This window comes from Capra hircus, chromosome 22 (assembly GCF_001704415.2).
Source record: "Capra hircus breed San Clemente chromosome 22, ASM170441v1, whole genome shotgun sequence".
Taxonomy (NCBI): domain Eukaryota; kingdom Metazoa; phylum Chordata; class Mammalia; order Artiodactyla; family Bovidae; genus Capra; species Capra hircus.
In genome coordinates, this window is record NC_030829.1 from 28,676,999 (window position 1) to 28,693,911 (window position 16,913).

General features: G+C 40.9%; 1 protein-coding gene across 3 annotated transcripts in view; it reads right to left on the reverse strand.

The window, feature by feature from the left end:
• The window catches only part of GXYLT2 (glucoside xylosyltransferase 2), an 81,613-nt gene continuing 67,637 nt past the window's right edge, over window positions 2,938–16,913 (reverse strand). For all 3 annotated transcript variants that reach the window (XM_018038393.1, XM_005695724.3, XM_018038394.1), the window contains exons 6-7: window positions 10,218–10,390; window positions 2,938–5,349 (exon numbers count right to left, since the gene is read on the reverse strand). In XM_018038393.1, the coding sequence (XP_017893882.1) occupies window positions 5,167–5,349; window positions 10,218–10,390 (356 nt within the window). In that variant the 3' untranslated portion in view covers window positions 2,938–5,166. The remainder of the gene's footprint in view (window positions 5,350–10,217; window positions 10,391–16,913) is intronic.

Here is a 16,913-nt window from a genome sequence, read left to right on the forward strand (position 1 = left end):
TGAAAGGACTTAAGTATTACTATTTAATATTATCTTACAAAAGAAAAGAAACACACTTCCAAAATAACACCAAAAGACAACACTTTTTAAAAAAGTTTTAATTAAAAAAAGTAAAACAGGAAATGGCATTTAAAAATGACAAGATAGTAAGTAAATTGTATCAGTCCTTTTAATTTGCTGTAATAATTCCTTTTTTATTTGGAGTGTTCTTTATCATGCTCATTTTGTCCCAAGGAAAAGTCACTAAAAATAAGTTTTCCAACATAAAAAATGCATTCAGGTTCTCCTTGGGAGCAATAAACAATGGGGGCACTTTTCAGTGACAACACAAACACATAAAACTGATGAAGCAGAAATTGCACTGGATTCTTACATGTTCGTGCATATGATGATACAAACACAAGTGCTTTTATCTTGAAGACTCAAGAGAATATTTCCAGTTTTGACTTGTGAAATTTTCTGCAGTTGCCAGAGAAATCTCATTAGCTTTATTGGGTTGGCCAAAAAGTTCATTCAGGTGGTGTTGTCTTTTGGGGGGGTAGTAACCCAATAAATGCCAGCGCAGCAACTGTGAAATGATTTCACCTCAGGTGTCACTATCAATGATTCTTCAATTCGTAGAGCACAACAAATGCTGGGTCTTTCTTTAAAAAACATGTGAGGTGTGTGTGTGTACATATATTGTGTGATTTTTTTTTTTTTAAGTTTTTGGAAAACTGTCACCATAAAGATTTGATTTTAGGATTAGAACTTAGTTCTGTCCGCACAGGGATCCCCAAGTGCCGTGGCTCTGCCACTGATGCCAAGCATCTTGGTCCCACTGAGAAGCTAACAACAAAGGCAGGAAGGGAAATGCAAAAATGAAAAAGAGGAAGATGAAAAAGAAGGAGAGAAACGAAAGACATAAAAATGATTGCTTCCCATACTAATAAACGAGGACATCATGATTTGCACTCTTACGACATTAAACATAATTCTGAATTCAATAATGAAATCATGTTCATGTTGGTTTATCCAACACATGAGATTTATCTTTTCTGTATAAATATTAAGCAGTATTATATCTAATCCTAAGTTTGTATGTAGTGCCATCTTCAGGGTGGGTTGGAATGATTACTCCATTATTAGATCATTATTCTGTGACTGTGAATAAGGTTTTGTATGGTTTGCTTGTTATATAAACATCATAACTGCAATGAAAACAGTACAAACCTCTACAAGTCCATATAAATATCCATGTCGACAACAAATTCAGGAAAAGTCACAACCATTTGAAGTGGAAGCACTGAATATGGAATAGGCATTTCAAATAAATAGTTAAGCCTGGAGCAATATATCCTAAATGCTAAATTGTCGTTTTGAAAGTTGAAAGGAAACTTAGATTTTCTAGCCAATTTTTCAAATATTGGAATTTCTAATGTATGTCATAATTTCTGAGATTTATATTGGGAAAAGAAAAATTCAGCAAGAAAAATATGGTCGGAATTTCTAGTGATTTGCTATTGAAAGTCTCAATATCCATGCACACAAAAATATTACATTTTGCTATTAGAAAGTGTTCTTGCATTCTCCAATGGTACTCTGTAGTCATGTGTTAAGCAGAATTTTAAAGGAAACCAGAAAAGGACAGGACAAGATAGGAGGGTAGAAAAAACCCAGTTTCAAGCTCATCCCACAGATGAGCAATGTGCCAGATGGGGCAGTGTTCCCTTATGGCAGACTTCAGACCACAAGTTTCAGGAGACCGCTGTATTAAAATCTGTGGTTATCATATTTCAAAGGTGTTAATGTAGTAGTTTTATGGAAATTATCAAAAGTAGAGAAAATACTGCCACATGGGTAACATGCTAACTATAGAAAATAATTAGCACTTTTAGGCAGTGGGGATTGGAAGATCAGTTTTTCTAAATTCTCCACCAAACTCATCTAACATTTTTCAGAATACAGCAAAGGAATTTCAAAGCAGAAAACCACACCAAATTCTAAGAATTCATGGTCTCATAATGCATCATTCTAGAATGTTCTTGCAGAAGGCAATGGCACCCCACTCCAGTACTCTTGCCTGGAAAATCCCATGAATGGAGGAGCCTGGTGGGCTACAGTCCATGGGGTAGCACAGAGTTGGACACGACTGAGCGACTTCACTTTCACTTTTCACTTTCACACATTGGAGAAGGAAATGGCAACCCACTCCAGTGTTCTTGCCTGGAGAATCCCAGGGATGGGGGAGCCTGGTGGGCTGCCGTCTATGGGGTGGCACAGAGTCAGACATGACTGAAGCGACTTAGCAGTAGCAGTAGCAGAATGTTCTAGAGTCTTATCACTGATCTTTGCTTGAAATCCTATTGTGTATCTTCAATAGAACCAATAATTGAAAGTTGTCGGTAAACCTGGCTCATACAGGAAAATGCATTGCTGTATTTCAGGTATTTACAAGCAGATGTTTTTGTGGGACTTGCCAAGAGAGGAAAGAAACTACTTCAGGTCTATGAGCCACCAACAAATCTGAATGGCATTGGTGGGCGTTATGGGCCACATTGAACAAGCAGGAAGAAAATTTGAATGGAAGTCAGGGAATCATCTCACATCCTGGCTCTTTCACCAAAACTCCATTTGTGGGTATACAGGATACACTTTCTCCATCCAAAAGACAATCCAGAAATTCTCCCACAGGCTTTAGAAATCAAATAATGAATGGTGTCACCTTTAGTGGTAAAATGAGGAAACAGCAAAATACAACAGCAAAGATAGAGTTTCACATCATAATGGTAATTTCCCGTAACATAAATAACAAACCACAGGCCATCCAGCTTGTCAAAAGGAAAGTATGGGTTATTACTCAACCATTTTAGATTTAAATTTGTTACTACTGTACACTGCTGCACACTAATGTTGATTGATCCTGATACATTCTTTGGTAGTGCTGAGGTTTTTGTATTTTTTTTTTTTTCATGGTAAGACTTTTCCTGCTGTTATAGAACCCATCACTCAGTCATGTCCGACTCTTTGTGACCCCATGGAATGTAGCCTACCAGGCTCCTCCGTCCATGAGATTTTCCAGGCAAGTGTACTGGAGTGGGCTGCCATTTCCTTCCCCAGGCGATCTTCCCAATCCAGGCATCAAACCCGGGTCTCCCACATTGCAGGCAGACGCTTTACCATCTGAGCTGCCAAGGAAGCCAGCCCTATGATATCCTATTGCCTTTCAATATATAGGATATCTATTATATTTGCATTACCAAAACAAAACATTTTCCTTTTAAACCTTCAGATAGCTGTCTGTCTGTGATGAAAAATAAAAATTTTGTTCCTCAAAATTTCTCTGTAAAACAGGATGTATCTTATACATATCTATGCGTCTTATAGAACAGTAATGATACCGGATATGTTCCTTGTATTACAATTTCCTTATTTGCCCAGTGCAGATGATGCAGGTCCCTACCAAGTTCATTAGGCTGTTGCAAACATCAAGGAGGTCAATTATACACATGTTGGTAGAGATAAATAAAGCATTATGCAAAATGCCCTTATGCTAATAGCAGCTACTAGGGATTAAGTTAGATCCCTTTGGGCAAAGAATATAGAACTTCCTGTACTGTAGCTAGGTGATAAGACCTGCCTGGTTCCTTGGCTCACAGCTAGATAACCCTAGAGAAGGAAACAAAAAAAACCAACTGAGATCTTTCTAAGGCTGGTAGGAAGATGAATTTTCTTGCCAATGGAATCCACTGAACTGTTTATTCGTACATATTATATTCCAACTTGGCCTTTAATTTCCAACTATTGCCCAAGAGTTTAAAAAGACATGGCCACACCTACCAAAGAGATGAAATGCTTTTGTTTCTGGGTAAACACAAAATCACATCTCTGCTAAATAGACTCCTTAGGTTTAACAGCAGTACTGAATTTCTCCTTTCAGAAGCTGAATAGACATGTCTTATGACTGGGAAAAAGATGCCTGGATAGGATCACTGACTCAATGGACAGGAGTTTGAGCAAACTCCGGGAGATAGTGAAGGGCAGGGAAGCCTGGCATGCTGCAGCCCTTGGGGTCGCAAAGAGTTGGACACGACTTGGAGACTGAACAACAACAAACAATTTTTCTTAAAAAACAAAAAACCCAGATATGCTTCACCCTTTATCACTGCCCAATTAGCTAAAATTTGAATGCTCCTGCCATATTATTTTTTAAGTAGAAAAGGATAGCTTTATTGCTTTGCCAGGCAAAGCAGGACATAGCTGGCTCCTGCCTGAAAAGCTAAGTGCCTCAGCCTTAAAGAACTGATTAGTGGCTACAGCCCATGGGGTCGAAAAGAGTCAGACACGACTGAGCGACTTCACTTTCACTGTCTTTATAACAATGGTTCAAGGGTGGGAGCTCTGACAAGACTAGGGTGTGTGCACAGCTTGCAAACCCTTAATCTCATCTCAAGCGGTCTCCTAATCTTGAAGGGCTTCTTTGTCCCAGACACATTTTAAATAAAGCACTGTAAACATAATCATTTTGTCTAAATTTTTAGCCTCCTACATAAAAATCTCAGCATAGGGTTCAAGCTTTACTTAGACTACCTGTTTTAGATACGTTTTATGATGGAAAAAGACAAGCGGCAAATAAATACAGAAGTAGGGGGAAAAAGGCTACACTAAAAAATCTTTTCCCTAGTTGATAGGATTATGGCTGATCTCATCTTGATTTTGGTCCACTGATCTATAGATTCCTCTAAAATTTTTAAAAGTTTGTTTGCTTTATAATAAGCATGTATCACTTTTATAGCAAGGGGTGGGGGGAACCAGTTGCATAGAAAGAGTCTCAAGAAAATTGGATAAAACGCCACAACAGATGTCACTGCCATTGTCTCCAACACTTGGGAACTGGAAGGCCCGTGAGAGTTCCTTTTCACAGCTAGCTCAACATGCTTCAACAACGTTAAGTGAGCAGTAATACCATCAAAAAAAAAACAACAGAGAGATAAATAGCATTTTAGGAGAAACCTAAAGCACATTTCCTTTTAGGGGCAACTAATTTAGCAACACTTAACAAGGCTTTTAAAACTCAACTGTCATAGAGCACCATGAAATATTCACATAAAAGAGACCCAGGCAGCTTGAGGATGAATATTTCCTCGTTCATGAGATGCCTAATTGACTTGTGACAACATGAAGTACTCAGTGCATCTGGTTGGGGCCAACATGGATGATGACGTGTTTCTCATAGGCCCTTTTCATTGTTTTCTCAATTTGCTTCAGAAAAACTTGTGGAATTCGTCCACATAAAGTGTGCACAGTCTCCAAAAACTTCAGCTGAAGAGGGTAATACATGGATTGAAAGAGATTGTCTTGAAAGGGAAACTGAAAGATGAGTGGGGGAAAAAAAAAGGAAAAGTTTATTTTAGTTATTCAAATGCCATTTAAAAAGGAAATAACTTACTGGGAAATGACACAGGGAATTACTGGAAACATGCAGTCACAGTTGGTATGTTTTTAGATACAGTGGAAAGGACCTCTAAGGACCAAAGTCCAAACCCTGATTCAATCCTGTACAACCCCAGGCCATCATTTACCCTTTTGGGGGCTCAGTGTCTTTACTTTAAAAACAAAAAAAAAAAGATGACTTATTTGTGTTCTAAAAGCTTTTAAAATTTAAGAGTTAAGTATTGGGTTGGACAAAAAGTTCGTTTGGGCTTTTTCCGTACCATCTTATGGAAAAGCCCAAAGGAACCTCTGACCATCCCAATGTATTTCCCAGAACAGGGTATTCTATATACCATGCTCTTGCTGAGTAGATCAAGATTTGAGTATAAACAACAAGATCTTAACTATACAGCACAGGGAACTATATCCAATATTCTGTGACAAATATAATGGAAAAGAATAAGAAAAAACCCCCACATATGTATAACTGAATTACTTTGCTGTACAAAAGAACACAACATTGTAATCAACTACATTTCAATAAAATCGAAAAAATTCAAGTAGATACTTGAAATCTACTACAATAAAACACTGAATTCTTCGTATTTCTTTGCCTTTATAGCAATCTTAATAAAGGAACTACAGTGATCTTATCAAGTCCAGAGTTTAACAACTACTAGTGAAATGTATCATCAGTGAATTTTATTTTAGTAATTTAGGTACTGAATATTTGTTGTTGGTTTTATCTCACTTCATACTTTAAAAAGATTATCCTGCTTTCCTATGGAATATGTCTGTATTCTCCCAAACAAATCTTTCAGACTACCTAATTATGAGCATGAGTCAAGTTTTATTACAATCTCAGCAAAAGGGAAAAGGCCTCCCGTTAGGTCAAGTCAAAGATTCACTGTTGGCAAGGACATTTTAAACAAAAAGACTAGAGAAAGGGGAAAAAAAAAAAAAAAAAAGGAAAACAAGAATGATGAAAAGTCAGAATACTGTTGCCTGACAGCAGAGTGGGTGGGTGTGTAGTTTCCCAAAACAAGTTTTAATCCATTAAAGTTCATCAGAAATATTGCTTAAGCAAGTTTATCAGAAACGTGATTTTCTTCCCAAAAGGAGGTTAAGGTTCTGTCCGAGACTATGTTTGGAACACTTTTTCTTTCACAGCGCAATTTAGACCACTGATAGACTTCTGGGGTTTTCCAGACGGCTCAGTGGTAAAGACTCCACCTGCAGATGCAGGCAATGCAGGAGACGCAGAAGCTGGTTCGATCTCTGGGTCGGGAATCCCCTGGAGTAGGAAATGGCATCCCACTCCAGTACTCTTGCTGGACAATCCCACGGACAGAGGAGCCTGTCGGGCTACAGTCCATGGCATCACAAAGAGTCAGACACATTGAGCATGAACGAAAACTTTCCACTACTGTCTCCCCCAGTGACAGGAAAAGAATAGGTCCAAACAATGGATTCATCTCTGATTCCTCTCTTTCCCCATATCCTTCATCTAGTCCATCAGCAAGCGCCGTCAACTCTGTCTCCACAACGTATCTGGAATCCAGCCCCTTCCTCCCATCCTCCTAATACCGCACAAGTACCTGCCGGCCCCATCTCTCACCTGGATGGTGGTAATCAGCCTCATAAGTAGCCTTTGAGTCTTCACTGTTGCAGCCCTTCCACCAGTTACCAAGCAGGTATTTTTAAAGCATAAATCAGAGCACATCATTTTCTTGCAGGGGCTTCCCACTGCAATTAGAATAAGGTTCAAACTCCTCTCTTTCCCCAAAGGTTCAATGAGATCTGGAACTCTCTATGCTCATCTCCTGCTCTTTCCCCTTTTCTAGTCATCCTGGTTACTGCAGCCTCTTCCCACAAACTTATTCCTGCCCCAGGGACTTTTCCACATTATTTCTTCTACTTGGCAGGATCTCCCCCTAGATTTCCCCAAGGCTGCCTCCAGGGATCAAGGCTCAGGCTGGGCAGAGGCATCCCTGAGGACCTGAGCTTGTGAATCCTCCTCTCCATCCAGGATGGCCATTACTCTGCTCTGGTCACCTTTTAATCTCTCACTGTCTGAAAGGACTTTTATTATTTCTTGGTTTATACGAATATTGTCTGGCTTTATCCACCCAGAATATATGCTTCATGAGAAGCAGGTTTTATCAGTCTTGGTCTTGTTGATTTCTGAGTTTCCTAGAACCTAGACTGTTCCTATGTTAAACAGGCTCTTCACAGATGATTGTTGAAAAAATCATGGCAGGATGTCTGCTTGGTACCTAACTTTCCTTGGGTCATAGTGCGAGCAGATCATACTTCCGCTTCACAGAAACATACACGCAGGGTTAGGGTGTGTGAATATGAGTTGGGGGGAGAAAAGGAGAGGGGATGGGATGGGAGAGGAGGAGGGAAAGAAAGAGAAGGGAAGGAAAGAAGGAAGAGGGAGGAGAGGGGAATATTTTCAGAGAAGAAGAAAGCAAGGAAAAAACTGAGAGGTAAGGAAAAAAAAAGTGTGAACCTGTTATCATGCAAACAACTTCTACTGTTGAGCACAACTCTACATCAGGCACTGTACTAAAAAGTGTAAACACCATCATTATGTTGAATTCCAACAACACCTTTTAGAAAATATTATCCCCATTTCACAGATGAGGAAACTGAGGCCCGGTAAGGCAAGAAGAGGCTTCCCTGGTGGCTGAGTGGTAAAGAATCTGCCTGCCAATATAGGAGATGTGGGTTTGATCCTTGATCCAGGAAAACTCCCCTGAAGAAGGAAATGGCAACCCACTCAAGTACTCTTGCCTGGAGAATCCCATAGAGTCTAGAGTACTATAGTCCATGGGGTCGGAACAAGTTGGACATGACTTAAAGACTGAACAATAAAAACAAAAGGCAAGAACAGAGAGCTAGTAACTAATCACCAGAAAGTGATAATATTGGGATCTGAACCCAGGTCTAGTGATGCCCAAAGCCAAGCCCTGACCAGGTTGCACTGTAGGGCACAGTGGTTGAGTGAAGAAATATGTCTTTTTATGATGAAGTCTGTCCATATTTACCGAAGTTTCAGGATGGGGTTAGTGACAGTCCTGATTGAAATGAATGAGAATTGAAGGAGAATTGTCTTTTTAGGTCCAACTGAGGAAAATCAGTTAGTGTATTAGCCAGGATCCTTTATGAAACATTTATTTGGCCTATTTTCTGATCCACCCAGAAAACAAACAAGACAGACTGTAATTCTAGAAGCACAGTTGATCAATCCCAGACCAGGGCTGACAGACCACAGAACAACTGAAGGCGTGGTTCTGATGTCCACGTCTGCGGCAGTTTTCTTTAACTTCCATGTGCACTCCTGAATGGGTCTGCACCTGGAGTCAGTGTCTGAATACCTAAACGTGATATCACTAAGTACAGAACACATTTTCTATGTAATTAAATCAGCAGGAACCTGGGGAAGAAAGAAGTATTAGCTTATAGGTACATGAAATATTTTCCCTCCACAGAAGACAATTCTGGAGATTCTAGAATTGGAGTTCTCTGGGATTCTCTCTGCGTGCATGCATGTTAAGTGGCTTCAGTTGCGTCCGACTCTTTGTGACCCTATGGACTGTAGCCCACCAGGCTCCTCTGTCCATGGGATTCTCCAGACAAAAATACTGGAGTGGGTTGCCATGCCCTCCTCCGGGGGATCTCCCTGACCCAGGGATTGAATCAGTGTTCTCTTATCTCTTGCTTATTGGCAGCTTTGCAAAATGCATATTTTCATACATGCAAAAATGTATGAAATATTACTATATTGCAGGGTTCACTCCCACTTCACCCCTACCAAAGCCCGTTCACGAATCATAAGGGTTCTTGGATACTCAAGAAAAAACCCTCTAATAAAATCTATAGGCTGTATGTCAGGGGTTGGCAATTTTTTGCTGTAAAGGGCTAGACAGTAAATATTTCAGATTCTGTGGGTCATACAGTCTATCACAGTGACTCATCTCTGCTTCTGCAGCATAAAAGTGGCCACAGACAACACATACGTGAATGGCTGTCACTATGCCCCCACACAACTCTATTTATGAATCAAGAAATGCGAATTTCATAAAACTTTCTTATGTCACAAACTATTCTTCTGTCCATTTTTCCCCAACTCTTTAAGAAACCATTCTTACCCCACATGTCTTGCAAAAACAGACCAGATTTGGCCCAATAATTGGCCCAAGTTGGATGACCCCTATAGTCCTGTTTTTGGGAATGAAAGCTTCAAAAGAGAAATCTCTGAAAGTAGCTGTTGCTGGTTTTCCCCCAGGAACTTCAAGGTGAAAGGCAATGTGGAAGGCTACATTTCCAAAGTATGTGAGTTATAGCAGGCAGGACTTGACTGGTTACTTCAGTTTGGCTCCTTGCCTAACTGACCACCTAGACACTTTGTTCGTTCAACAGGCTGGAGCTGGCGACCAGGCAACATGCTTAGCTTGAGTTGAATAATATAATTTTATTTTTATTGTATTATGTTTACCCTAACCTATGATCCTTTATTATGGCAAATGGCACAGGGTTTCTCTTTCTGATAGGACATTTCCACCTTCAGTGAACTTATTTCAGGGGAAAAAATGAGTGACTTATTTGGAAATAATAAGTCAAGAGTGAATAAGGTATAGGATCAGGTAGCAAGAGGCGTAATGTGACTGACATTGGGGAAAACTGGTGTAATTCAATGCTTCTGAGGAATTATTTGACCCTCAAAGGGATGGGTGACCAAAGTGCGTGCTCTGCATCACACTGATAAGCCTGCTGAATGGGGACGAGAACACACTTACATCTCGGATCGCCTCATAGAGTGCTTTGAAAGTTGGCTGCTTCTCGTCATGGTAGACACCTCGATTCCCATGCAGGACAGACACACCTTCCCGCTCTGCCTCTCTGCAATTGCTTCCATACATGCAGTGATCAGGACGGTAGTTCCACTGGCAGGGGAACACGTAGAGACACTCTGGAGGTGCCAAGAGAAAGACACGATCAGTGCCAGTGATGAAACCCACATTTCCATAAACTGCACACCACACAGGATCTCAAGGCACGTGAGTGATTGGTGACCCGTAGCCCAGGTTTTGCCATGTTTGTTAACAGTCTGAGTTCAGGAAATGAAGGATCACGCATTAGTGATGTTGGAGGCCTTACCCCGAAGAGGAGGGTAATACAGCAGCTTGGACAAGAAGGCAAACAACGGCAGCAGACAGCCTGGGACAGAAACCCAACTCTGCGGATCAGAAACAGTGCAACCTAGGTCCAGTGACTTAATCACCCTGTGTTTCAGTTTCCTCATCCACAAGATGGATGTAATAGGATTGCCCCGTTATTGATGATTCAGTTTTTTTAAAGCATGTGTAACATGCCAAGCACTCAGCTGTGGCCTATAGCGTTAGCAGTTACAATCAACTCTTTGGAAAGGTTTTGTGAAATAGACCAACCTGAAAAATTAGAGTCAAGAGTGAGGCAAAGGTTCCTCTTCAGATTAAAAAGCAAGCAACCGATAGAAACAAAATGAAGGAAAACAAACAAAAGACTACAATAGCAAAACAAAAAACAACCCATCCAACAAAAAAGCAAGCCAAAAAGAGTTCCCCAACCCCCCAAAAAGAAGTCCCCATGTCCCGGTGACTATGTACACTGAGGGTGAGCATGTCCATTGTGTACTTGTGTGTCTGCATCTCTAAGTCACAGGTTCTTAGCCAGGGGTGATGCTATTCCATCTGGCAGTGTCTGGAGGGAGACACTGGTCATCACAGGTGAGGCTGCTATTGGTGTCTAGTGTGTTGAGACTAGGGATGCTGTAAACATCCTCAATGAACAACACAGCCCCCACCACAGCAGCAGTGCCAAGGTCAAGAAACTCAGCTCTAATCCTGTTGGATTCAGTAAATTTCCTCTTGGTGACTAGGATTACAAAATTAGCAAAAAGTTCATAACCCTCAAGCTTCCTGGCTCCTCCTTCCTGTGCCTTTAAGGGCTGGGCCTAGAGGAGGATGAATGAAAGTTCTCTGCAAACATGCGTCACTCATCATGAGAAAGACCTTTGTGAGAACACAGGAGGCCTGGAGCAAATCAATTACCCACGTCAGAAAAGCATTATAAAGATGTGTTCTTGGTTAGGTTGCTGGTATTTCCTTCTTACGGAAAGGACTGCTGCTTAGAGGTTATTTACAGAAAGCTTCAACATGGAAAGCAAAGAATGAAACCATCACTATACATCCCCTCTGGCAGACGGTGTGTAGTATTTCTACCTCTCAAAATTTACAGGCCACTGTGGAATTCCCTGGCAGTCCAGTGTTTAGGACTTGGAACTTGCACTGCCAAGGGTGCAGGTTTAATCCCTGGTCAGGGAACTAAGATCCTGCAAGCTGCATGGGGCAGCCAAAAAAACAAAACAGAATGAAAAAGTTACAGACCACTGTGACACCGAAGCACCTTCTAATCCCTAATTGTTCACAAAACACTGTGAGATTTTCCTTTTCTTGGGAGAACTCCATTCCACCACGATGCTCCTCTTACTTGCATTCACCTCCATGCTTGCACATACGTAAGCCACACCTGGGGGAGAGTGGTGCTTATCCTGAAATCATACTATCAGGATGTGAATCCCAATTCCTTTATTAGCTGTGTGACTTCCCTGTACTTCAGTGCAGAGACTGGATGTGAGGATGGTGGGAGTGAAAATATCTAAATGTACTTTTGTGCTTCTGCACTGCAGCCTGATGCCAGCACAATAGCTGCCCCTTTTAACCCAAAGAGTCACTTGACTCCTTTCTGGTACCTCCCTGGTCTTTTGGATTTGCAGCTCCTGCTTAAGCACCTGCCAATAATCTCTGCTGCATAAACTTCCCTAGACCCTATCTCTGATTTGGTAAACACATGGATTGATGGAATCAACACATATTTATTGAATGCTTGCTATATGTACAGGTCCTGCCTTCATGGAGTTTAAGGTTGGTGATGAATGCTTTTGCCTCCTCCTAAGTAGTGAAAGGACTCTACTACTACTACTGCTACTACTACTACTACTACTACTACTACACACACACACACACACACACACACAACCCCCCCAAACAAACAAACAAAAATCCCCCAATTTTTCCTTTCTTTGCAGCCTTAGAAGACGAAGCATTGTTCAAAGGTGAAAAACAAACACACGGAGGCTAAACAATATGTTACTAAGTAACCAATGAATCACTGAAGAAATTAAGGAGGAAATTTAAAAAATACCAAGAGACAAACGACAACGAAAACACAATCCAAAACCTATGGGACACAGCAAAAGCAGTTCTAAGAGGGAAGTTTATAGTAATACAATCTTACCTCAACAAACAATAAAAGTCTCAAATAAATGACCTACTCTTACACCTAAAGCAACTAGAGAAAGAACAAACAAAGCCCAAACTTAGTTGAAGGAAAGGAATCATAAAGATCAGAGCAGACATAAATGGAAGCAGAGATGAAGAAAACAATAGCAAAAACCAAGACTAAAAGTTGGTTCTCCGAGAAGATAAAAACAAAACTGATAAACCCTAAGCCAGATTCATCAAGAAAAAAAGGGAGAGGATTCAAATCAATAAAATGGGAAATGAAAAAGGAGATGTTGCAATGAACACCACAGAAATACAAAGGATCATAAGCAACTACTATGAGCAGCTATATGTCAATAAAATGGACAACCTAGAAGAAATGGAGAAATTCTCAGAAAGGTACAACCTTCTAGGACTGAACCAGAAGGAAATAGAAAATATGAACAGACCAATCGCAAGTACTGAAATGGAAACTGTGATTAACAATCTTCCAACAAAGTCCAGGACTAGATGGCTTCACAGGCGAATTCTATTAAACATTTAGTTTAATATTTACTTAAATATTAAATATTTACTCTAATACATTTAATTTAACGTCTGCCCTTCTGAAACTTCCAAAAGGATTTGAAGTGAGACAGATCCATACATTCAGTAGGTTCAAAATGGACTTCTACCATCTTCTAGCTCTAAAACCTTGGGTGATTTGCTGAGAAGCCTGACTTCAGTTTAGGAGCACTTGTTGTTGTTTAGTTGCTAAGTCATGTCTGACTCTTTTGCAACCCCAGGGACTGTAGCCCTCCAAACTCCTCTGTCCGTGGGATTTCCCAGACAAGAAAACTAGAATAGGTTGCCATATCCTTCTGCAGGGGATCTTCCCCACCCAGGGACTGAACCCTCGCCTCCTGCATTGACAGGCAGATTCTTTGCCTCTGAGCCACCAGAGAAGCCCTTATCATTTGTCACTCACAACCTAAAAGCAGAGAGGCTGAGAGCAAGTTCTGGAGTCAATCTGTTAAGACTGAATACCGCACTCTGCCATGAGTTGCATGAACTCAAGCAAATCACACAATTTTTTCTGGGCCTCAGCTTCATTATCCATAAAAGGGGGAAGAATTGTAAGTATCACTTGTAGGATTTGAGGGCGTATTAAATGAGTTCATGTCCAGAAGTACTTGGAACAGCGCTCAGCACATAGGAGGCACACCGTACATGTAAACTGCAATCATTACTATTAACACTGTTATTGCTATAACAAGTACTACCTCATTAGGCTGCTAGAAGGATGAAGCAAGATAACTTACATGGAACGAGCCTAGCATAGTTCCTGACACATAGTACATGGGTGGCAAATGTTTTTTAGCAATTGCCTCTAGACCTGCAGGTGGCCAGGCTTTCTTAACCTTTTAGGAGTCACAGACCTCTCTGGGAATCTCATGAAGGCTTTAGATTCTGCCTTTGGAAAAATATACGAAGAATATTTGCTTACAAGTTTAGGGTTGTGTAGATCTTCTAAAGACCAGCTAAGAAACCCAGCTATTGAAAGCCACATGTGAAATTTGGCCCAGGCAGAATTCAATTAACCTGTTTACCTTCCCTTCAGAATGTTCCAGGGAAAGAAATGCAAAACACATTGAGAATAGAATTGAAACAAGTATTTGTTCACCACAATGCAAGGCACTGGTGTCACTGGGTGATAAGGCGCTGCCTCTGCCCTTGGGGAATCTATTCTCTTGTAAGGGAGATAGTATAGAAATGAACACGTTTTATCAGAGTTCATAGAAAGGAAGGCATTTCAGTAAAGCTTTATTTAAAGTCAGACATATAGTAAGGATAGGATTCTGACAGAAATAGAAGCTTGCAAGAGCTTTGGAGGAGGAGAAAATAGCCTGATGATGGTGAAGAGTTGGGAAATCAGAGTGTGTTTTAGAAAAGATAAGGCATTTAATTTTTCAGAGCAACTGGATTTCTGCAAAAGGGTAAGGTAATGGTAGGAAAGTTGCCATATAAATAGACTTCTTTAACCTAAGATAGTCAAGAAATATAAATCTATGTATTAGGTTGCAAGTAACCAACTATAATTCTAACTTGTGAGGCAAAATAGTTTTTTTTTTCCTTTGGAAAGAGAGGAGATAGCTCATTTAAAAAAAAAAAAAATTGGGTTTCCCTGGTGTCTCAGATGGTAAAGAATCCACTTGCAATGCGGGAGACCCGGGTTTGATTCCTGGCTTGGGAAGATCGCCTGGAGAAGGGCGTGGCAACCCACTCCAGTATTCTTGCCTGGAGAATCACCACGGACAGAGGAGCCTGGTGGGCTACAGACCATGGGGTTGCAAAGGGCAGACATGACTGAGCAACTAAGCTCACACAGCACAGCTCATCAAATCAGAGAGAAAGCTGAACCAGGGCAGTGAGTGGGGCAGCTCCCGGGATGCAGGACTAATGAATGTCAGCTTCTCAGCACTGCTGTCAGGATGAACCAGCCTTGCCTACTTTCTGTTCTTGGATTCCCAGACTCAGGTTCCCAGGAGATGGTCTGATGGTTTACTGCAAGCCAGGGGCAGGCACGGTTCTAAGACTGCATGGGATGGGGGAAGAGTTCCCTGAGAAATTCCCCTGAGAAAACTGGGTGCTGTTAGTAAAAGAAAGGGCAATCAAGAGTGCACAGGCAAAAATAACAGATGTGCAGCCTGGGTGGGAGGGGAGTTTGGGGGAGAATGGATACATGTGTAAGTATGGCTGAGTCCCTTAGCTGCTCATCTGAAACAATCACAACATTGTTAATCAGCTATGCGTGCGAAGTCACTTCAGTCATGTCTGACTCTTTTGTGACTCTATGGAGTGTAGACCACTGGGGTCCTCTGTCTGTGGGATTCTCCAGGCAAGAGTACTGCAGTGGGCTGCCATGACCTCCTCCAGGGGATGTTCCCGACCCAGGGATCAAACCAGTGTTTCTTACGTCTCCTGCATTGGCAGGTGGATTCTTTACCATTAGCGTCACCTGAGAAGCCCATAATCAGCTATATCCCAATATAAAATAAAAAGTTTAAAAAAACCAGATGTGTTTTTTTATTCACAGATACATTTGATGTGGGTTACACTGTGAAACCTCCAAGTAGTTGATGTGTGACCAGCATCCTGGGGTGGGTTGAAGATGGTAAACTTCTAAGACCAGCTGATGAGCATGTCGTATGGATTACTCATGGTAATTTGGCACATAATCAATAACTATTCCAAAATGAATCTAGTTTAAGCAAGATTATCACAGCTGTCAAAACCTAATGTTTAAAAAAATGACAGCACCATGAAATGTGCAAGTTATTTTTTTCCACTGTTGAGGAAATAATACAGTGAATGGTTTTTAAATTCCAAATCCCCAATGCTTTAAACTCCTGCAATTTATTAAAAAAAAAAAAAATTCCAGCCACTCTCTCTGGGTTTTTGCTATTTTTCCTCTCCATTTTATATAGATAAAGCAGGTCATTAATTGATTATTTATGAGATTAAAATCCCTTAGTGATCCCTTCAGGAGTCTATATTTATTTCCACAGCCTTCTAACTATTTGTAAAGGACTATGTGAATTGATCGCTCCTTAAATTTCTGATCATTTCCTACTCTTGGAGTCTCTAAGATGATCGAAAAGCTTCTGATCATTTTCAACTTCCCGGTGAAATAAGCTTGCTACTTACTTACTATATTCTGTCAACAGATCGGAGGCTGTTTGCACTCCTCAGAGCAATTTGTTTGTTGTCTTGTTTTTCAATGTCTTATTCTGAAACTAAGCTTTCCCAGCCTCCTCTTCTTCCTTCTTCCAAAATGCACCTTGTTCGAGAAAAGGGCAATGCGTTCCTCCATGAAGTCACCTTTGATCACACGATCTGAAGAAGCAACCTTTTCTCCCCAGCCCTGACAGTGGCTCGCTCAACCCCACACTCGTTTCCTTCACAGTATTGATCACAATTGGTGATTCTGAATGACTCGTTTCTATTCTCTGCAAGTCGATCTCTCCCAATAAAAGGTAGGTTTGGTAAAAGGAGGAACTCTGTCTCCTGGCCCTGGGGCTGGCACCTGGTAGGTGCTCAAAAGATAGCTGCTGAATGGGAGAACAAAAGCTTATACCTTCCTCCAGCCTCTGTATCTCTTCTCTTTCTCTGCTTTCTTCCTCTCCTTTC